Source organism: Hypanus sabinus, chromosome 1 (genome assembly GCF_030144855.1).
Source record: "Hypanus sabinus isolate sHypSab1 chromosome 1, sHypSab1.hap1, whole genome shotgun sequence".
In the NCBI taxonomy this organism is placed as follows: Eukaryota; Metazoa; Chordata; class Chondrichthyes; order Myliobatiformes; family Dasyatidae; genus Hypanus; species Hypanus sabinus.
The window spans coordinates 176594222-176617451 of record NC_082706.1 but is presented as its reverse complement, the minus strand read 5'-3'; the positions used below and the strand labels follow the sequence as shown (position 1 = coordinate 176617451).

General features: G+C 47.0%; 1 protein-coding gene across 2 annotated transcripts in view; it reads left to right on the top strand.

Annotated features, from left to right (window-relative positions):
• Window positions 1–642: 642 nt before the first annotated feature.
• Window positions 643–23230, top strand: part of LOC132400672 (cytochrome P450 7B1) — a 178159-nt gene continuing 155571 nt past the window's right edge. Inside the window, exon 1 of one of the 2 annotated variants that reach the window (XM_059981892.1) lies at window positions 643–1470. In XM_059981892.1, the coding sequence (XP_059837875.1) occupies window positions 1394–1470 (77 nt within the window). In that variant the 5' untranslated portion in view covers window positions 643–1393. The remainder of the gene's footprint in view (window positions 1471–23230) is intronic. The other variant, XM_059981899.1, reaches the window with a different exon arrangement.

The following is a 23230-nucleotide window of genomic DNA, read 5'->3' as shown; positions in this document are numbered from 1 at the left end:
TTGGTGGATGGAGTAGAGGAGCTGGACAAAGTGGTTCCCCCAATTAATGATGGGTCTCAGCAACTTGGACGAGGCTGCGTTGGGAGCACCTGACACAGTAGATGACCCCCAGCAGATTTGCAGGTGAAATGTTGCCTCACCTGGAAGGACTATTTGGGGCCCTGAATGGATGTGAGGGAGGAGGCGAATGGGCAAGTGTAACACTTGAGCTGCTGCAGGGATAAGTGCTAGGAGGGAGATTAATGGGGAGGGACAAATGGACATGCAAATCAGGGAGGGAGTGATCCCTGTGGAAAGTGGAGAGGGGGAGATGAAGATCTGTTTAGTAGTAGGATCTCTTTGGAGACCCTTTGGCAGAATTTTCAGAGGATGATGTGTTGGATGTGGAGGATCATGGGGTGGTAGGTAAGGACAAGAGGAACTCTCTCACTGTTAAGGCATTAGGAGGATGGGGTGAGCACAGATTTCAGAAAATGGAAGAGCTGCAGTTGAGGGCACCATCAATCATGGAGGAAGGGAAATGCCATTCTTTTAAGAAGGAAGACATCACTGATGTCTTGGAAAGGAAAGCCACATCCTGGGAAGAGATGTGGTTTGAGGCAAATGAAGTGAGAATAGGGAATAGCATTTTTACAGGAGACAGGGTGGGAAAAGGTATAATCTCACTGAATTGTTCAGAGCAACATTAGCTGAAACCTACTGGTGTTCAGCAATGCACTTTTACAAGTTGATATGAAGGTTAGGAATATTTCTTAATTGCTGCTAACTATGCAGAGTGCAAATTTCCTGTCATTGACTTCCCTAAGAAAATTGCAAATAGTGCAGAACTTCCACATTCCAACGAGCATCCACAGAGAAAATGGAAGAATCTTTAAGGAAAATGATTCTAATGAGAATCCGTGTCATCAATTTCTCTCTAGCAGTCCCTCAGGATCCCTCACTGTTTCTTTTGGCATTCTCCACTCCTCTATGCTGCCCTTCAGAATTATTCCCAAATCTGTATCAGTTCCTCGAGAAACTCAAATCATTGATTCCCATTGTCAATGTACCTCAGGATTCCCCACTCTGTAGCAGCTTCTTGTTACTCCAAACCACAATGTCCCAGTACTTCAAGTTGGCTCATTCCCCTGTACCAGTCTTTCAGAACCAGTCTACCAGTCTCAAGATGCCTGCAATTGTATCTGATTTCCATCGATATCGAATTTAGTTGTGAGCATTTTGTTGGCATCAATCACGAAATGCGCCCGACCGTAACCATGACTCCTTGCGTCCTGGAGTTTCCCGGTGGACCAGCGAGCATGCGTGTGCACTCTGGGAGGCGGTGAAGAGGTTAACCTTCCCGAAATTGCAGCGGCGTGTTCAACGAGGGAGTTGAGGCTGTGCTGGTGGCGGAATGGCGCTCGTGTTCGGTGTGCTCTTCGCAGTTGCCCTGCTACTCCTGCTGAAATGCCTGACTGGAAGGAAGCGCAGGTAAGTTCGCGGGACCGAAGGGTTTGCGAGGGGTAAGTAGTGAGCGGCGAGCGAGCTGCTTTTAACGCCGGACTCGGTTAAGTGAGACAAACTCCACCGTATCGGCGTATTCCACTTTCGCTTTGCCGTAAACAAAAATCGCTGAATGGCAGGTCGAGCACATGGTCTGCAACTCTCAGAAAAGTTAGCAAGGCTTCTTTCTCTCGGGCAGAGGTGGCGTGTGAGGCATTACAGTGATAGCCTGCTGCTTCAGGGTGCGCAATGGCAGTTCGCGCTCTCATCTACCCAGCATCAAATACTTGTTGATATTTTAATAGACCCCAAACCGAACTCCAGAAGTGTAGAGCATAGGGAGCGAGAGAACTGGGAAGGTGATCAATACTGAAATCCTCTGGCACACTCTACTCAGGCTGGCGTTGCCCTTTAACTGTTACTCAAGTTACCCAAACCTTTGCAGCTTCAGACTATGAAAATTGAACAGTGATTGGCACCTGGTGCTGAAATTGCAACCGGCCCTATGCGCTTGTCTAATAGAGAGAGAACGCCGGGCTGAGAAAACTTGGATACTTGGTCCGGAATTCCGTTTTACTGAAGTCTGGCGGGGCGGGGGGGGGGGGGGGAGTGTAATTTTATGTCTGAATTCGTGACATAACTGTAGAAAGTAGATTATTTTAGAATGGAGAAGCTGTGACCAGACGCGTTTGGAGCCAAAATAAAAACGCAGCTTATGACTGAACTCTCCACGTGAAACTTTTTCGCACTTTTCATTGTGTTGCACGACCTCACTCAGAAATCTGGAACTCTATTTTGGGGAATAAGAAACATTGCTTCAATGTTAAAGCATTCATTGGCTGCAAACCATGAAAGGGATTGTATAAATCCAGTTGCTTCTGATTGATAAGTAGGATACTAATACAATCAAAATTCTGATTTTCAATATGTAGAAATGCCCGTTGATTATTGTTAAGGAAAGTGTCAGCATTTTGATATTTGGAATTTGCAACGTGGTCAGTGGTGTAGGTAACACTATGGGTGACAATTCAATATTGTAATTTCTACTGTTTTTTTATCGTTTTTCTATTTTTACGATATGTTGACTTCTTTGCCATGTTAATGAAGCAACAATTGTTGAAATTGTAAACCTATACAGAAGGCACCTTACAGTAGGGAACATGTAGCTGCTTTCAACAAACAACGAAGTAGATGTGATGTGCAGAAAGCATTCAGCATGCTTTGGGGCATAGAGCTGGGACATCATGTTGCAGCTGCACAAAGTATTGTGGAGTATCAAGTGATTTCTGGTCATTCACTACAGGAAAGGTGTATTGGTATTAGGAAGTGTGCTGTAAAGATTATTTCCTTGAGTGGCGGTCTTTATGTGTAAGGAGAGATTGGATAAACTTGATTTATTCTCACTGAAATGGCAGAGGCTGAAGAATGGCCTTGGAGGTTTATAAAACTGAGGGACATACAGGGGGCAGATAGATTTTTTTTCTTAGTGCGGGGTAGTATAAATTAGACGGATAGGCTTAAACTGAGAAGGGGAGAAATTTAAAGGTGGTGTAAGATTTTCACACACAAGGTGGTGTTTATAGGGAACCAGCTTTCAAAGGTAATGAAGGCTGCAGATACATTTACAATTACAGTATTTAAAAAGCATTTGGACAGGTGTTTGGTTAGAATAAGAATAGAGGCAAATGGGCCTAAGGCAGGCAAATGGGATTAACGTAGTTGCAATTGGCATGGTTCGGGTAGGCTGCAATGATGTGTTAATGTGCCGTACAACTCTGTGTCTAGAATAATATTTTCCTTTTGCCCCAAATCAGAAAGATGAGCTTCCAGTAGATAATGAACTTTGTGAAAGAAGGTGTGTATCATTTTCTAGGGAGATTAAGGAAGAAAGCTGAATTAACAGTGATTTGTCACTGAAATAAAGCCAGGCAATCATTTTTAAGTTTTAAACTTCTAGGATGTGGGTTATCTTTTGCTGTATTATTTAATAATAAACTGGAATGAAGTTTAGAAGGAATACTTTATGTCCTTGAAAACTAAACTATTTGGTTAGGGATCTTAATGCTGGGAAATGTCAAAATGACAGTAATATATTGATGTATTTTACGAAAGTTTTTTTGAAAATACTGAATGTGGATTCCAGATGGATTGTTCTAGTTGGTGACTTAATTTTTTATGTTAATTGAAGTGTACTGAAAATATTTCCTCTTGTTTATTTTTTGGCAATGATTCCATTATCAGAGTAATGGTTATGCAAGCTGCTTTGTTTTTGTTAGCAAATTCTAAGTTTGGAGCCAATATCAATACAGAGCTATGAAGAAAGATGGGTCATATTTTGAGTCTCTCGAGAGATTTGTGAATTTTTGTGCTGTACTCCAATTTATTCACAACCTGAAATGAAAAATATCTAATGCTAATGTGACAACTGTAATGTTATGAGCATCTTATACTTTGCATTAAATAATATCTCATATTAGACATCATCTCAAAGTGTTTGACCCATATTGACTTGGAAGCTGACTTTTGCTTTATTATTGATTTTCTGTCCTGTTGCCTGATAACCTTTATTCTACTGGAATAAAGGATTAGATGCAATTTTTGGACTAGTTTTATAAGATTAAATGCTGCAGGCTGGTTGGGAAGGTGGATAGGGCCTGGATGGGCAGTGATTCATCAACTTATCATCAGTATGCTCAGTCACACTGAGGCACCCCCGAATCATGAATCATTTTAAAGAAATGCAGGTTTAAGTTTTGAACAAAAAAAACTAATTTCTGTGTGATATTTGTGGATAAAAGAATAGTGAAGGGTTATCTGGGAGGGAAGGGTTAGATTGATTTTGGAGTAGGTTAAAAGGTCGGCAAAACATTTTGGTCTGAAAGGCCTGTACTGTCCTATGTATATCTTAATAGATTAATGACAAACTGCATTTTGATGTACATGTGATAAATAAATGAATCTACGTTTGTGTAAATCTAAAAAGGAAATTAATTTGATCATCGCATTCAACTAAATTGGAGATGAAGTTCATACCTTTAATAAAAACTGCCAATGACCTGGGAATTAAAATGGTCCCATATTCACATTACTTTGAGATATTTCTTATATTTAGATTTTTTTTTCCAAGATCAGCACATTGCTGATATTATACACATTTGTTGCCACTCCCTGCACCTTCTGAACCTGCTGTTGTCCAAATTTGAATATAGTGGTAATGTGCAACTGGGTGGCTTGCTGGGCATTTCAGAAGGAATTTAAGAGTTAAGCTCATAAAGGCTATTCTCATTTTTTTTTAACTAAGGACCTTACGTGGAGAGCTGAATATGAAAGTTATTTCTCCAACTTGCCAGCCCTGTTGCTAGGATACACTTCCTAGGTTGTGTTTTTAAACTCCTAACTTATCTAAAATTGTTCACATGAAATAGTTGTTTGAGGCCTAGCAGGAAAAGTTCTGCACCATTATTTATCAGGCAAGAGCAAAAATTTGCATAACTATGAGAATGAAGTATGAATTATTGGTGAACAATGTGTTCTACTATTTCTGATCAAAAACTTAATTTGATTCTAACTCTGGATGTGAAGTAGCATTTGAGTTATTGTGAATTCTTTGCTGATTTCAATATCCTTAACAAAAGTGATACTGGCAAAGTAGGAAGAGTGTGGTTAAATATTGTAGAGATAACAAAAGATTGCTCGGAGAGAGAGGGTTTAAAAGAAGCAAGTGGGGGCAACTGGCATATTCTGCATGCCACAGACTTGAGGAGACTCTGCATTGGATGTAGTTAGACACTTGGCAAGGACCAATTTAAAAAAAGTGAGAGGGCCAGTGTTGGAGTGGAGAGTTGAAGTTTTGGCTCATTGAAGCTTTAGTGAGGAGAGGCTAGGCCAGGGGTCAGCAACCTTTACCACTGAAAGAGCCACTTGGACCCGTTTCCCACAGAAAAGAAAACCCTGGGAGCCGCAAAACCCCGTTTGACATTTAAAATGAAATAACACTGCATACAACGTTTTGTTTTGCCTTTATGCTATGTATAAACAAACTATAATGTGTTGCATTTATGAAATTGATGAACTCCTGCAGAGAAAACGAAATTACATTTCTGCATGCAACAAAAACATTTTGACCTCCGAAAAAAAAGACGTTGGGTTGAAGGTTACTTTTAAGTAAAATACTCAACGTCTATTTGAGTCCTTCTTGTATTTATGAAAAACGCCAAACTTAAATTTGCCGCCAGCAGCAAACCAAAAATAACGTCAGCCAGCTGACAACCTGAAAAATAAAAGGACTATTTCACTGAACAATGAAAACATATGAATATACGTAAAATAATAGGCAATTAAAATATTTATCATACTTGGTCAGGTTGACTCACACCTGACAATGCAGTCGTATTCAGTAGGGATGGGTCGATGCTTAGGGGAGTGACCGGGAGGGATAATGTGTTTTTTTCCTCTCTGAACTCACAGAAGCGTTTCCCAAACGATGTTTGCATTGCGATGATTGCAGAATGTAAATACTCCGAATTTATTATGTCGTGACCTTGTTTGAACTCTCTCAAATTGGGGAAGTGAGACAATGTGCCTTTCTGTAAATCTCTGGCAAGCAACGTCAACTTGCGCTCGAATGCCAAAACATCCTCTAACATGTGCAGGGCTGTACGTCCTTACCACGTTGAAGAGCTGTGTTCAGCGTGTTCAGGTGCGCTGTCATGTCTACCATGAAGTGTAGCTTTTCCAGCCACTCTGGCTGTTCTAGCTCAGGAAAGTTGAGCCCTTTGTTGCCCAGGAAAGTTTTCACTTCTTCCAGACACGCAACAAAGCGTTTCAGCACCTCCCCTCTGGACAGCCAGCGATAAAAACACGTTGTAGCGGTGTGCTACACGCAGTCAGTAAACTGCAGTCAAAGATAGCTTTATTCGAACTAAACAGCCTTGCTTTTAAGCCTCCCTCAACCCGCCCCCCATGGGCGCGGATGCTGCAAAAGACACGTACTCACAAACCCCCATAGGCTATCTCCCTTAGCCTGAACGCTGGCTAATTGTGAGCCGGTTCGGATGTGTCAGGAAATGGGTCGCCACAACGTCTTATTTAGATTGTACAAGATCACCATAATCTTCAAATTTAGATTTACATTTCAAAAACTAACAAACTAACATAAAATACATTTTAATTAAATACTGACCATGTAGCGGTGTGCTACACCCAGCGCTAAAATTACGACACGGAGTCGGTAACTGCAGTCGAAGGAAAAAACTTTATTCGAAATCTTCAGCCTCACTTTTAAGCCTCCCTCAACTTGCCCCCCATGGCGCAGAGGCTCCAAAGCTCTGTGCTCACAAACCCCCGTATGCTATCTAATTGTGAGTCGCTTCGGATGTGCCAGGAAAAGGGTCGCCACAACCAATTATTTCCCAAAGCAACAGGGAACCGCAGCACAGACGTAAAAGAGCCACATGTGGCTCCGGAGCCGCGGGTTGCCGACCCCCGGGCTAGGCCATAAGTAATTTCTTTTTAGCTATTTATTCTTTCTTTATTTCTTATTGCACATTTGAGCAGTGGGGTTGCCAGACAGGATACTGGAATGCTTCTCTCGTGGCACGTGGGAAGGTATGGTGACCTCCAGGGTCCCTGATCTTGTAGGATGAACCTGCAAGAAAGTGCCTCTAACAGACTGCGTTAAGGAGTTGAAGCGGGAACTGGGTGAACTGTGGGTCATTTGGGAGGCTGAGGGGGTAATAGATAGGACATACGGAGAGATGATTACAGCCAAGGTGCAGGACACGGGTAACTGGGTGACAGTCAAGAAGGGGAAAGGGGTTAACCAGCCAGTGTAGAGAACCCCTATGGCTGTCCCCTCAAAAACAGGTACTGTATACTGCTTGGATGCTGTTGGTGGGGTGGGGGTGGAAGTACCTAGCAGAGGAAAGTCACAGTGGTCAGGTCTCTGGCACTGAGTCTGGATCTATGGCTCAGCAGGAACGGGTAGAGCAGCGGCGAGTCTTACTGTTAAGGGATTCATTGATTAGGAAAACAGAAAGGAGGTTCTGTGGATGAAAGAGAGATTTGTGGATGGTTTGTTGCCTCCTGGGTGCCAGGGTCAGGGACTTCTCCGATCAAGTGGACAGCATTCTTAAGTGGGAAGGTGAGCAACTTGAGGTTGCGGTCCAAGTCGATAACAGTGACTTGGGTAGGAAGGGTGATGATGTCCTGCAAAGTGAGTTCCGGGAATTAGGTGCTAAGTTAAAGGACAGGAACTCCAGGGTTGTGATCTCAGGATTGTTACCCATACCATGTGCTAGTGAGGCCAGAAATAGAAAGAACAGAATGCTCTGATTATGAAAGTCACTTCAGCTTTGCAACTCTTTTAAATGTATTGGGGATGTGTTCATGAATCAAAAGTTGGTGCGCATTGAGACTGTGAACTTTGCTTAAAGTATGATGCTGGATCAGCAAAAGAAATGTGAACATTGAAAAGATTATTAAACTTGAGAAAACTTAAAAAGGAGCAACACACACAGTTCTGGAAGAACTCAGCAGGTCAGGAAGCAACTGTGGAAAAGAGTAAACAAGCAAGCAGCGTTTCTGGCCAAGACCCTTCATTTGACTCATTTGTTGATGATGGTTTTGATTAAAACCGTTATTAATAACATGTTTTTGAAGTAAATTGTAAACTGTCACTTACAATTGTAAATTGTAAGCAATGAAGAAGTGAGCAAAGGCAAAGGGAATTTGCAGAATGTACCCAGCTGGTGCACTGCAAAATTGATGCATCTGGAGTTGGAGCTATGTTGGTCGGAGTGAACAAATTGGAGAAATGTATAAGATGATGAGAGGCATTGATCATGTGGATAGTCAGAGGCTTTTTCCCAGGGCTGAAATGGTTGCCACAAGAGGGCATAGTTTCAAGGTGCTTGAGAGATGTCAGGAGTAAGATTTTATGCAGAGAGTAGTGAGTGTGTGGAATGGGCTGCCGGTGACAGTGATGGAGGCAGATACAATAGGGTCTTTTAAGAGGCTCCTGGATAGGTACAAGGAGCTTAGAAAAATAGAGGGCTAGGGGTAACCCTAGGTAATTTCTAAAGTAAGGACATGTTCAGCACAGCTTTGTGGACCGAAGGGCCTGTATTGTGCTGTAGGCTTTCTAGGACAGGACAGAGGAGGTTTGATGCCTATCCAACTAACCTGGGTATGAGGGTGGATCGTTCTAAATGCTGAGTTGAATCGGAGAGGTTGAGAACAGCTTATTTGGCAGTGAAATCCAGGTCTGAAGTGAATCAATAGATGGCGTATTCAAGATGCCGAGTGGCTTGTCACGGCGAGAGCGAGGTCCTAAACTGAGGTGCAATCTGCTATTGTACAATCTAAATGCTGGCCTATATAGACTTGAAATGCAGGATGTTGAGAGTTGGCTGATGTAGGATCTCTCTGGGTGCCGAGCCAATTTGGAGAGGTCAAGAACGGTTTCTCCGGCAGTGAAATCTCAGTCCAGAACGATTCATTGTGGTCCTGGGTCTAGTGTAAGGTTCAGACAATTTGAACGCTAGTCCAGATTGTCTGGGGGCTTTTCTCTCTGAGGTGCTACAGCTTCTTCCAGCAAGGCACCAGACTGTTTAATTCATTCTGATGCAACTGTAATTCTATGCTATAGAGACTATCCTGTTGTACATAATATTTATTATAAATTCCTATAATTGTACATTTGAATGGAGATGTAACGTGAAGATTTTTACTCCTCATGGCATATGAAGGATGTAGGTAATCAAGTTAATTCAATTTAATTGAGTAAAACATCCTGGGAGACGAGGTATCTTCACCTAGTGAAGTTGGGTTACACCTGGGGACAACTTGAAAGATTGACCCTGGACAGAAAACACTGGTGAGCTGCTGTTGGAAGAACATGACCTAGTAGAGGGTGATGGGCTTAAGAAAGCATATACAAACTTGACCTTTTCTAAATCCTTACAGTTACGTGCCCCAGATTATTCTGGCTCTATGCTAGTCCTGGTTAGTTTTCCCTTTCAATAAATGTACCAGGAGACAGTTGTCTTGTTTTGATCTAATTGTTAGGTCTGACACTGGCCTTTTGTTCTGAACTTTGCTGGTATGAATAAAATCTTTCCCCTTTAATAGGGCAAACTGATATGTTTACTGTTTTTGTTTTATGCAAGCAGAAAATTGCAGGAATTAGATTTTGAGTTTCAATTACTATAATCAGTTAATATAAAATGTAGGATTTGGTTAAATCAATCTTAATTGTTTTAATTGCTCTCAAAACTGTTCTGGACTTTGTGATGAAAAATTAAAAACAAATACACACTCAACAACAGCTGTGACAAATAACGAGACTATGGATAAGTATTGTCAACTTCAGTAAAGGCAAGGAAACGAATTGGGCAAAAGTGCCTAATTCATTATCATATTACAACAAATTATGTCATTTGAACTTTTGGTTTTGCAGTAATTTGTAAGATTTCTGGTAAATGTACTTGTAAGTAACTGGCTTCATTCTGACCCTTTAAAGTTAGGCAGATAAAGAGTAGAGGTAAAACGTCAGAGTGGAGAGTTGAGGAAAAGGTTGGGGGAAAATACCGTAAGTTGGAGAAATCGATGTTCATGCCATCAGGTTGGAGGCCACCTAGGTAGAATATGAGGTCTGATGACAAACACGAGAAAATCTGCAGATGCTGGAACTCCAAGCAACACACACAAAATGCTGGAGGAACTCAGCAGGCCAGGCAGCATCTATGGAAAAGAGTAAACGGTCGATGTTTCAGGCTCAGACCCTTCATTGAGTTTGGAGAAAAAAGATGAGCAGTCAGAGTAAGAAGGGAATATGAGGTGTTGCTCCTCCAACCTGAGAGTGGCCTCATCGTGGCGGAAGAGGAGGCCATAGATTGACATGTCAGAACAGGAATGTGGACAGGAATTAAAATGGTTGGCCAATGGGTATTTCCACTTTCTGTAGATGGAGTGGAAATACTCGACAAAGCGGTCCCCCGTCTACGTCGGGTTTTACCAATGTAGAAGAGGCCGCATCGGGAGCACTACATATAGTTGTTGACTCCAACAAATTCACAGGGGAAGTGTCGCTTAACCTGGAAAGACTTAATGGAAGTGAGGGAGAAGGTGAATAGGTAAGTTTAGCACTTCAGCCACTTGCAGGGATGGGTGCCAAGACGTTAGAGGGGAAGGATGAATGGACAGAGGGAATGATCCTTGTGAAATGCAGAGAGCGAGCTGGAGGAAAAGGTGTGTTTGTGGTAGGACCCCCATTGAAGATGGTGGAAGTTGCAGAGAGTGATGTGTTGGATGCAGAGGCTCATGAGGTGGTTGGTGAGGACATGAGTGGTGGGAAGATGGGGTGAGCGTGGATGTTTGGGAAATGGAGGAGATGCGGGTGAGAGCAGTGTCAGTGGTGGAGGAACGGAAACCCTGTGCTTTGATGTCCTGGAAAGTAAAGTCTCATCCTGGGAGTAGATGCAGTGGAGACGAAGGAACTAGAGGTAGTGGGTTAAAGGTGAAATGTTTGAGGGGAGCATAAGGGGGAGCTTCTTCACCAAGTGTGTGGTGAGAGTGTTGAGTGAACTGCCAGTGCAAGCGTTGGATGTGGGAATGATCTCAAAACTTAAGCGGTGGTCGGAGTATGGAGGGCTGTGGTTGGGGTGCAGTTCAATGGGACTAGGCGGAGTAATGGTTTGGCATGGACTAGATGGGCTGAAGGGCCTATTTCTGTGCTGGAGTGTTCTATGGCCATGATCTTCTCAAATGCTTATGGAGACTCGAAGGCCCAACATTAGGGCATCTGGTCCCTGGTTTCTGAAAGCCTGCCTTCTTCCAAGCTGGATAAAATGGACACCCTATTCTTACTGTGTGGCCATCAGGGAATATGGACAGCTATGCACATTATTACACACTTTCTTTAGATGATCCTGGCTGTTTGCCCATAGAAACATCTGTGTTTCTGATCGCAGACATCTGCAAGGCAAGTGTGGTGATATGCACCTGGATGCTGAAGTGATGAGAGAATACTATTCATAGAATAATTATTCTGTTTCTGTCATGTAGTCCTGAACATCAATGTGTTGGTTTGATTACTGCATTTAGAAATGAAACTCCTTGTTATAAATTTGTTCAACTATGTAACTTTTGACAGTTAATTGTGTTAACTCTTTGTGAAGAAACATTTTAAATCCAGTGTTCGTATGTACACGGTCACAATATATGAATACAAATTTGGAGTCTGCAAAAAATTGTTGTTGTGGTTTTCTCCCCCATAATAAGGAAGTGAAAACTGAACTTGTATGCTTTGAAAACTACAGCTGCTTTTTCTTTGTCATGGAGTTGAGAGAGAGGGGGTGAAACTGTGAAAGAACTTAGAGATGGTGGCCATGGGCACATGGGTCTTCCTGGGGAGATCTCCCAACTCCAATGCAACTCTAACAGCACGTTATAATAGTGACTACAGGATGAATGGCAGCACTGGATCCAGGAGTGAAGGCGTCTCCGAATTTAACAGTTTGCTCATATGAGATTGCATCTAGAACAACCGTTCTAATAGAGAAATTCAGGGTGTCGAGCAAACGGGAATTACCTTTCCAGTATGTGTAGTTAAATACTTTATGTATGTTTCACTATTTTCAGTGTGTTGCACTTTCCATTTTATTGCAAAATAGTGGCAATTTTTTAAAGTAATTAAAGATGTCATCCTGCATGCTAAAGAGGGCTCTGTTATTTCTGATTCTTTTGGGACCAATAGTAAAATTTACCCCAGAATAGAAACAAAATGCAACATAACCGGATGTCTAATGACATCAGTGCTTGCAAAATTGCAAATTCTCGTTTGTACCATTGATAAAATAACTAGAAGAAGTGAATGAAGTTTCACAGCCAGGATGTTCTAAGCTTTCACAACCCCTCAGAGTTCACAACCCCTCCAAGGAACTGAGCAAGTTCTGATTGTTTTTCTTTTAGTGTGCTGTACTTCTCTGAAAGGCAAGCTGCTGGCTTCGTAGCAATAGACCTGATTAAAATATTTTGAAATATTCCCGCAAACATCTGTGTAGCAGTTGTCTTAAAAAGTTGGCATGAAATTGGAATGTTTTATTCAGCCTTATTCCTGAGGCCAGCAGCTTGCCTTTCAGAGAAGTGTAGTCTACATTCTTGTAGCCACTGCAGTGGAGTCTTGTCTCTCGCCTACTCAATGTATTTGCTGTAAATTTTCCTCATCTTCATCTTCAAAAAGAATTTCTTTTGCCATCATTTTCTTGTTACCCTTTTAAAATGAGCAAACACCCCCCCCCAACCAGGTTTGTTGGCTGTGTTCTTCAGCAATTTTCTACACTATCGACAATGTCACCAATCCTGACTATAATGCAGCCCTTCCCCCTTTAATCCCTCCCACTCTATCACATCTAGAGCAGTGGGACCCTTAGCTAGACTTGATATAAGCTGAGTTGCATGGGCTACATGGTGGTTTGCCATTAGAAGACAAAGAGTAATGGTTGAAGGGACTTATTCTGGCTAAAGGTCCACGCCTAGTGGTGTTCTTCTGGGATTTCCGCTGTTTCAGAACGAATATAAACAATTCAGTGGGTTAGTAAGTTCGTAGATGACTCTAAGATTCATGCCATTGTTGATAGTGTAGAAGATTGCCAAAGAATACATCGGTATTTAGGTGGGTTAACTAGAGTTGCAGGGGGATAATGGAGAAAGATGTTGTTAAGCCCACATACAAATCCAGGACTTAAAGCATGGTGAGACTAATGTTCTGAGCTGCATTTATTTCAGTGCAAGGAGTAATGTGGGAAAGAGAGGTGAGCTTGGGGCCTGGATCATCGCATAGGGTTATGACATTGTAGCAGTTATTGAGAATTGGTTTCTGGAGGGGCAGGTCTGGCAGCTCAATATTCTGGAGTTTCATTGTTTTAGACGTGATAAAGTGGGAGGGATTAAAGGGGGAGGGATGGCATTACTAGTGAGGAAAATTGTCATGGTAGTACTCAGTCCGGACAGATTGGAGAGCTCGTCTGGTGAGGCTTTATAGGTAGATATGAGAGGATGGTAATTGGGCTATATTATAGACCACCTAACAGTCTGCAGGATTTAGAGGAGTAAATTTGTTAAGATAGCAAACTGTTGGCAGAAAGAGAAGTAGGTGATTTTAACTTTCCACATATTGACTGGAACTCCTATACTGTAAAATGGCTGGATGGCAAAGAGTTGGTCAAATGCTTTTAGGAACGTTTCCTTAATCACTTCATTGGAGTCCCAACCAGAGAGTGTGTGATACTAATTGTCTTAACAGAGAAAGAGACAGGGCAAGTGACAAAAGTTTGTGTAGAGGATCTAGTGATCATAATGCCATTAGTTTCAAGTTAGTTATGGAAAAGGATAGGTCTGGTCTTTGGGCTGAGATTCTAAATTCGAGAAAAGCCAATTTTGATGGTCTCAGAAAGGATCTAACAGTCTGCTTTCAGACTGGTTGTTTTCTGACAAAAGTGTACTTGGTAAGTGGAATTTTGAGAGTACTGTAGAGAGATGTAGGTTCCGGTCAGAATAAAAAGCAGGGATAACAGGTTTAGGGAACCTTGATTTTTGAGAGCTATTGAAGCCCTGATTAAGAAAAAGGAGGAACCAACAGATATAGGCAGGTTAGAACAAATGAGGTACTCAGAATATAAGAAATCCAAGAGAACTAAGAAGGAAATCAGGAGAGCTAAAAGAAGGCCTGATGTTGTTGTAGCAGATAAGGTGAAGGAAAATTGCAAAAGGGTTTATACAGAGCAAAAACATAGCAAGTGATAAAAATTGGCCCCCTGGAAGATCAGAGTGGTAATCTGTGTAGAGCCAAAAGAGATGGGAGAGATCTCAAGTGGATATTTCTGCCTTTGTATTTAAGTGGGAGACAGACACAGAGTCTATGGATGTGAAGTAATACAGCAGTGAGGTCAGGGACCCTATACAGATTACAGAGGTTGAAATTTTTGCTGTGTTGAAGCAAATTAGGGTGGATACATCCCCAGGGCCTGACAGTGTGTTTCCTCGGACCCAGAGAGAGGCCAGCGCAAATATTGCAGGGCCCCAGGTGGTATGCCAGAGGATTGGAGCATAGCTAATGTTGTTCTGTTGTTTAAGAAAGGCTCTAAGACTAAAGCAAGAAATTATAGGCTAGTGGTTCCCAATCTTTTCTATGCCCCACACCCCTAGGAAATGTTAGATTAATGTTCACACCCCCTACAAAAGTAATACCACATTTGAAGATGAAGAAGTCAAATTTCTAATTTTTGAACTACAAATTGAACCGCATACAATACTACGGGTGAACAAATTGAACTTTTAAAAAAAAGCTTTTAACAGTGCATAAAATGCAAATATAAATTGAGCAATTAGATTCTAATTTATTTAGAAAAAATAGTAAACCGTAAAATCAATCCCAATTGTGAACATAAAATTCAATGACTTCTTTGCTCCTGCTTCTCATCCATGATTTTGTCAAAACGTGGAACTTTCATGCTGATTGCGATCCGCAGATCTGCCTGTGGATTCAGGTGATTCCTAGATTTTGTCTTGATTGACAAAAGAGAACTGAATCCAGATTCACACAAGTATGTTGTTGCAAATGGAATGAGGACACGGAGTGCTTTTCCACCAAGCCTTGGGAACATATCCAGTGCTGCACACCAAAACTCCTCCAAAGTCTTGCTTTCAGATTGCATTTCAAGAGCTCGATTTGTCCGCAAATCAATAAGATCTTCCTTCGGCTCTTCATCATCTGACATTTTCTCCAAATTGTAGGAATATGGACTCATGATCCATTCTTCTGAAATCTTCAGGTCTCCAGCAGCAAAATATCCATCAAACATTCTGACAGCATTTCCAAATGAGCCACAATTTCTTCACGCACAGTAGGAGTTATGGATCCAGCATCATCAACCATCTCTTCTAGTGAAGGAAAATTTGAGAGACTGCCTCTTTCCATCCTTCGACACCAAAGACGTAACATTTCTTTGAAGGCATTCAACTTTTCACAAGCCTTCAATATGTTTATCCCTTTTCCTTGAAGAGAAACACTCAGGTCATTTATACGAGTGAAAATGTCAGCTAAGTAAGCCAGCATTTGGGCGAATCCCTGTGATTCCATTGCCCTAACCAGATCACATTCACGCTCCTCCAGAAAAACTGTGATTTCTTCCCGCAGTTCAAAGGAACAGGTTAAAGCTTGTCCTCGTGACAACCAACGGACTTCTGTGTGGGAAAGCAAAACTGAATGCTCACTTCCCATATCCTCTCAAAATGATTTGAAGATGCAATTGTTCAAAACACACCCCCTGATCCAGTTGATGATCTTCACACAAGTATCAAGGACTTCCTTCAAATTTGGAGGCAATGTTTTTGATGCCAAAGCATGCCGATGAAGAAAACAATGGGTAACTTGCAGGTCTGGAATCTCCTTTTTCATCAATGCAGAAAAGCCAGATTTATTTCCAAGCATTGCAGGTGCCCCATCAGTGCACACAGAACCAATGACTTTGATGTCTAATTCATGTTTGGCAAAGAGGTCTTTCACCAGCTGCATCACATCCTTTGCAATTGTGCTTGTTTTCAGATCTTTACAAAACAGGAAATCTTCCTTCACAGCACCATCATTGACATACCTTACTAATGTGATGAGTTGACTACAACTAGAGACATCAGTTGACTCATCTAACTGAAGAGAGACTTAAAGAGGACTAGCTCTGACATCTGAGGTGACTTGATCCAAAATATCTTCAATCAAATCACTGATTTGGTTGTTAATGATATTATTTGATAGGGGCACCACTTCAAATTTTTTTCTTGCTTCTTTGCCCAGGATAGTTGTTGCCATTTCCAGTGCACGTGGCTTGATGAGATCTTCCGCACTTCTATGGGGCTTCTTGGATTTGGTCACTTTATATGCCACTTGGTATGAAGTAGTGGTTTTTCAACAGGAACCTAATTTTGGAAGAGTTCCTTGTGAATCAAAACGAGCTCTTTTGATTTTCAATGACCCAACATCATGTTCTTCAATATTAGCTCAGCCATGCTTGTTCTTGAAGTGTTCTTGGAGCTTGGATGGCTTCAGATTGGAGTTGGAAAACACAACGCTACAGAGTATACACTGGGGTTTTTGCAAGCCATCATTTACTGTTGTGCAAAAGAAACCAAAGCACACATAGTCATCATTCCACTTATGTCTTTTTGACATGATGAAGGGTTAAGGGTAAAGAGAAAAATATGAGCTAATATGAGAAAAACTATCTGGCTAAGTTAGGGATGACCACTTCTCACACGCGTGCTCCCTCTCGTGTATGCTCCCTCTCATGTGCGCTCCCTCTCATGCGTGCTCCCACTCGCGCGCTCCCTCCCTCTCGCCCCCCTCCCGCTCGCCCCCTCACTCTCGCCCCCTCCCTCTCGCCCCCTCTCGCCCGCTCCCGCTCCCTCTCGCCCTCTCCCGCTCCCGCTCCCTCTCGCCGTCTCCCTCCCACTCGTGCCCTCCCTCCCTCGCTCCCTCTCGCTCCCTCCCACTCGCGCGCTCCCTCCCTCCCTCCCCTTCGCTCCCTCTCGCACGCTCCCTCCCGCCCGCTCCCGCTCCCTCTCGCCCTCTCCCGCTCCCGCTCCCTCTCGCCCTCTCCCGCTCCCGCTCCCTCTCGTCGTCTCCCTCCAACTCGTGCCCTCCCTCCCTCGCTCCCTCTCGCTCCCTCCCACTCGCGCGCTCCCTCCCTCCCTCCCCTTCGCTCCATCTCGCACGCTCCCTCACTCCCCTTCGCTCCCTCTCGCACGCTCCCTCCCGCACGCTCCCTCCCTCTCGCTCCCTCGCTCTCTCCCTCTCTCCTGCGCTCTCTCTCCTGCTCCCACTTCCTCTCTCCCGCTCCCTCTTGCTCTCTCGCGCTCTCCCTCCCTCCCACTCGCGCGCTCCCTCCCTCTCGCTCCCTCCCTCCCTCCCTCTCGCCCTCGCGATCTCCCTCCCTCCCTCTCCTGCTCTCCCTCCCTCTCCCTCTCGCCCTCGCGATCTCCCTCCTTCCCTCTCCTGCTCTCCCTCCCTCCCCCTCGCGCCCTCTTGCTCCTCCCTCCCTCCCTCTCGCACGCTCCCTCCCTCCCGCTCCCTCCCTCCCTCTCGCTCCCTCGCTCTCTCCCTCTCCCCCGCGCTCTCTCTCCCGCGCTCTCTCTCCCGCTCCCCCTCCCTCCCTCCCCCTCGCGTTCTCCCTCCCTCCCCCTCGCGTTCTCCCTCCCTCCCCTCGCGCTCTCCCTCCCTCCCCTCGCGCTCTCCCTCCCTCCCCTCGCGCTCTCCCTCCCTCCCCTCGCGCTCTCCCTCCCTCCCCTCGCGCTCTCCCTCCCCTCGCGCTCTCCCTCCCTCCCCTCGCGCTCTCCCTCCCTCCCCTCGCGCTCTCCCTCCCTCCCCTCGCGCTCTCCCTCCCTCCCCTCGCGCTCTCCCTCCCTCCCCTCGCGCTCTCCCTCCCTCCCCTCGCGCTCTCCCTCCCTCCCCTCGCGCTCTCCCTCCCTCCCCTCGCGCTCTCCCTCCCTCCCCTCGCGCTCTCCCTCCCTCCCCTCGCGCTCTCCCTCCCTCCCCTCGCGCTCTCCCTCCCTCCCCTCGCGCTCTCCCTCCCTCCCCTCGCGCTCTCCCTCCCTCCCCTCGCGCTCTCCCTCCCTCCCCTCGCGCTCTCCCTCCCTCCCCTCGCGCTCTCCCTCCCTCCCCTCGCGCTCTCCCTCCCTCCCCTCGCGCTCTCCCTCCCTCCCCTCGCGCTCTCCCTCCCTCCCCTCGCGCTCTCCCTCCCTCCCCCTCGCGCTCTCCCTCCCTCCCCCTCGCGCTCGCCCTCCCTCTCCCTCCCTCTCGCTCCTCCCTCCCTCCCTCTCGCTCCTCCCTCCCTCCCTCTCGCTCCTCCCTCCCTCCCTCTCGCTCCTCCCTCCCGCTCCTCCCTCCCGCTCCTCCCTCCCTCCCTCCCGCTCCTCCCTCCCTCCCTCTCGCTCCTCCCTCCCTCCCTCTCGCTCCTCCCTCTCGCTCCTCCCTCCCTCCCGCACGCTCCCTCCCTCCCGCACGCTCCCTCCCTCCCGCACGCTCCCTCCCTCCCGCTCGCTCCCTTCCTCTCACGCGCTCCCTGCTCCCCTCGCCCTCTCCCTGCTCCCCTCGCCCTCTCCCTGCTCCCCTCGCCCTCTCCCTGCTCCCCTCGCCCTCTCCCTGCTCCCCTCGCCCTCTCCCTGCTCCCCTCGCCCTCTCCCTGCTCCCCTCGCCCTCTCCCTGCTCCCCTCGCCCTCTCCCTGCTCCCCTCGCCCTCTCCCTGCTCCCCTCGCCCTCTCCCTGCTCCCCTCGCCCTCTCCCTGCTCCCCTCGCCCTCTCCCTGCTCCCCTCGCCCTCTCCCTGCTCCCCTCGCCCTCTCCCTGCTCCCCTCGCCCTCTCCCTGCTCCCCTCGCCCTCTCCCTGCTCCCCTCGCCCTCTCCCTGCTCCCCTCGCCCTCTCCCTGCTCCCCTCGCCCTCTCCCTGCTCCCCTCGCCCTCTCCCTGCTCCCCTCGCCCTCTCCCTGCTCCCCTCGCCCTCTCCCTGCTCCCCTCGCCCTCTCCCTGCTCCCCTCGCCCTCTCCCTGCTCCCCTCGCCCTCTCCCTGCTCCCCTCGCCCTCTCCCTGCTCCCCTCGCCCTCTCCCTGCTCCCCTCGCCCTCTCCCTGCTCCCCTCGCCCTCTCCCTGCTCCCCTCGCCCTCTCCCTGCTCCCCTCGCCCTCTCCCTGCTCCCCTCGCCCTCTCCCTGCTCCCCTCGCCCTCTCCCTGCTCCCCTCGCCCTCTCCCTGCTCCCCTCGCCCTCTCCCTGCTCCCCTCGCCCTCTCCCTGCTCCCCTCGCCCTCTCCCTCTCTCCCCCTCGCGCTCTCCCTCCCTCGCCCTCCCTCTCCCTCGCGCTCTCCCTCCCTCCCTCTCCCTCCCTCTCCCTCCCTCCCTCTCCCTCCCTCTCCCTCCCTCTCCCTCCCTCTCCCTCCCTCTCCCTCCCTCTCCCTCCCTCTCCCTCCCTCTCCCTCCCTCTCCCTCCCTCTCCCTCCCTCTCCCTCCCTCTCCCTCCCTCTCCCTCCCTCTCCCTCCCTCTCCCTCCCTCTCCCTCCCTCTCCCTCCCTCTCCCTCCCTCTCCCTCCCTCCCTCTCCCTCCCTCTCCCTCCCTCTCCCTCCCTCTCCCTCCCTCTCCCTCCCTCTCCCTCCCTCTCCCTCCCTCTCCCTCCCTCTCCCTCCCTCTCCCTCCCTCTCCCTCCCTCTCCCTCCCTCTCCCTCCCTCTCCCTCCCTCTCCCTCCCTCTCCCTCCCTCTCCCTCCCTCTCCCTCCCTCTCCCTCCCTCTCCCTCCCTCTCCCTCCCTCTCCCTCCCTCTCCCTCCCTCTCCCTCCCTCTCCCTCCCTCTCCCTCCCTCTCCCTCCCTCTCCCTCCCTCTCCCTCTCCCTCTCCCTCTCCCTCCCTCTCCCTCCCTCTCCCTCCCTCTCCCTCCCTCTCCCTCCCTCTCCCTCCCTCTCCCTCCCTCTCCCTCCCTCTCCCTCCCTCTCCCTCCCTCTCCCTCCCTCTCCCTCCCTCTCCCTCCCCTCCCTCCCTCCCTCCCTCCCTCCCTCCCTCCCTCCCTCCCTCCCTCCCTCCCTCCCTCCCTCCCTCCCTCCCTCCCACTCTCCCTCCCACTCTCTCCCTCCCACTCTCCCTCCCACTCTCTCCCCCCCACTCTCCCTCCCACTCTCTCCCTCCCACTCTCTCCCTCCCACTCTCTCCCTCCCACTCTCTCCCTCCCACTCTCTCCCTCCCACTCTCTCCCTCCCACTCTCTCCCTCCCACTCTCTCCCTCCCACTCTCTCCCTCCCACTCTCTCCCCCCCACTCTCTCCCCCCCACTCTCTCCCCCCCACTCTCTCCCCCCCACTCTCTCCCCCCCACTCTCTCCCCCCACTCTCTCCCCCCACTCTCTCCCCCCCACTCTCTCCCCCCACTCTCTCCCCCCACTCTCTCCCCCCACTCTCTCCCCCCACTCTCTCCCCCCACTCTCTCCCCCCACTCTCTCCCCCCACTCTCTCCCCCCCCACTCTCTCCCCCCCCACTCTCTCCCCCCCCACTCTCTCCCCCCCCACTCTCTCCCCCCCCACTCTCTCCCCCCCCACTCTCTCCCCCCCCACTCTCTCCCCCCCCACTCTCTCCCCCCCACTCTCTCCCCCCCACTCTCTCCCCCCCACTCTCTCCCCCCCACTCTCTCCCCCCCACTCTCTCCCCCCCACTCTCTCCCCCCCACTCTCTCCCCCCCACTCTCTCCCCCCCACTCTCTCCCCCCACTCTCCCCCCCCACTCTCTCCCCCCCACTCTCTCCCCCCCACTCTCTCCCCCCCACTCTCTCCCCCCCACTCTCTCCCCCCCACTCTCTCCCCCCCCTCTCTCCCCCCCCCTCTCTCCCCCCCCACTCTCTCCCCCCCCACTCTCTCCTGCTCTCTCGCCCCCTCTCGCCTGCTCTCTCCCTCCCTCTCTCCCGCCCTCTCCCTCCCCCTCTCTCTCCCCCCTTCCCCCTCTCTCTCCCCCCTTCCCCCTCTCTCTCACACTCACTCTCTCTTTCACACACACTCGCTAACTCTCCCGCACCCTCTCTCTCTCTCTCACTCACACACATGCGATGTTTATTGTTTCATTTTCTATATTTTGAGTAGATTCTGACAAAGATAGTCGTTTTAACATCAAAACCTGACTCAGTGTCTGCTCTGTTGCTGTTGGTCCGTCACATTAGTCATACTGTGCATGTATTTCCGTTTGTTGTATTTGTAAGTGAAGCTTTCTGAACACTTGGAGATGCACAATTCTGCAATGCTGAAATCTGGAGCAAAAACACAAACTGCTAGAGGAACTCGGCTGTCCGGGAGTATCTGTGGAGCCAAATGGATGGTTGACATTTCAGATCAAGACTGCATCAGGATAGAGAGTGTACGGGGAGGTGGTGGGCTTGTGTAAAGAGGGGGGAGGCGGGGGCTAGCTGTCAAATGGTAGAACCAGGTGAGGACTGGGTTGATGGGCAGGTGGAGAGAAGAGTGTGTGGATATGAGAGAGAGCGTTGGTGAGTGATGAGCAGAGAGGAGTAAAAGAGGGGAAGACGTGTTCTGGTATTCAATGTATTTCATAAGTGGAGCTAAGAGCACTAACCGTGGTCTCTTGGTGTTTTGTTTGTACCCTTAAACATAAAAGAAAGCATTTTGTGGTAAAGCAGAGGCCCAAAATCCATTGAAGTGGTTGGATGAAAGAGGAGTCATAAGATCAAAGGTTCATCACCAATTGCAGCTGAGAAATTTTAAGTGTTTGACTAACATGCCCTTCATACTAGAAAGCATGTGGCATTTGTGTACTTTATTGGAGTTAGACATGAGCCATAATACAGATGTTGTACTTCATTTAAATATTCATGCCTCCTGTAATCTAGCATGTGGATGTACACTCACATTGCTTGCTTTACTATTTTGACAATGGACTTTGCAGAATGGATAGGTTTTCTAAACAGGTAAGCACACAGTCATTTAGTATAGTGCTTGGCTAGGCTTCACTTAATTTAATCTCTGAGCTTGCAAACATAAACATGGAATGTTGCATTGTGGATTGTACGATGTTTTGTGATATTTTGAGTGGTTATGCCTTTTAGTATGTTACAAGTATAATTTTTTTGTTATTTATTGGGTTCTCTTTATCCAGTTTTAGGATGAGTGAAGATATGATCACATTTTAGGTCATATTTATGCAGAAGTAGAGAAAATTCTACAGGGTTCACCAACTTTCTAGCAGTATTGTATTTCTAGGGACAGAAAATATAATTTTCCCTTTTGCATTTCTGGATGTATTCAGTGCAATTCCTTGTGTATACACATAAATAAAACAGACCTAGATTGCGTGATGTTCTCACAATAGGGAGCAAATAGCTTCCAGTTTCTTGAATGAAACCCAAATGTATGCTTTAACTTAATCATGTGACATTGTCTCTTCAGTTGCTGATGTCACCAGGACTCTGATAAAATGATCATCTTGCGTTGAGAGTTAAAACTAATTCAGAACATATTGGTGAGCAATGTTTAAATAAAAAAACTGCATTATTGCATTCATGACAGTGAAAAATTATGTAACTTCCACTAATCTTTAAAAAGAAAGCATTATATTTAAAAAAAACTTGTTTTGTGCATTTTTACATCTTTGACAATTATTTCTTTCTCATTTCTTTTCATTCTCTCCATCCTTTTTTCTCATATACTTCCCTTTTTCTTCTTACACTCTCTCCTTTCATTCTCCTTTGCTTTCCTACGTCTCTTTCCCAATCTTCTGTCTGTCTGCCTCTCTCCTCTTTCTCAGAATTTCTCTTTTCTCCCTTTGTCTTTCTTTCCTTTTTTATTTTTCCTCCAGTCTATCTCTCCTTCTCTGGCTTTACCCTTTTATCTTTCCTGTTTCTCTTTATTCTTTCTCCTTTTTCTTTATCTCCACTTTCTAAGAGCAGATGATCCTGCTCCGTTCTCTTGTCCAAGTTATATCACCAGTTGTATTTAGTTGTCTCACTAAATTGTATCACCAGGCTATTAGTAGAGCTGAACCCTTAAACATATTTCTCAAGTGATTGCAACCCATGGTGTTTTGTTAATGACAACATTTAGAAATTTACACTGGACCATAAATTTTTTCAGAAGTGTTGCTTCCTCAGATTTTTTTTGTTTATGATATAGTGCTTGAAGCTGAACACAAGTATAATTTCAGATTGCTTGGAGAAACAAGAA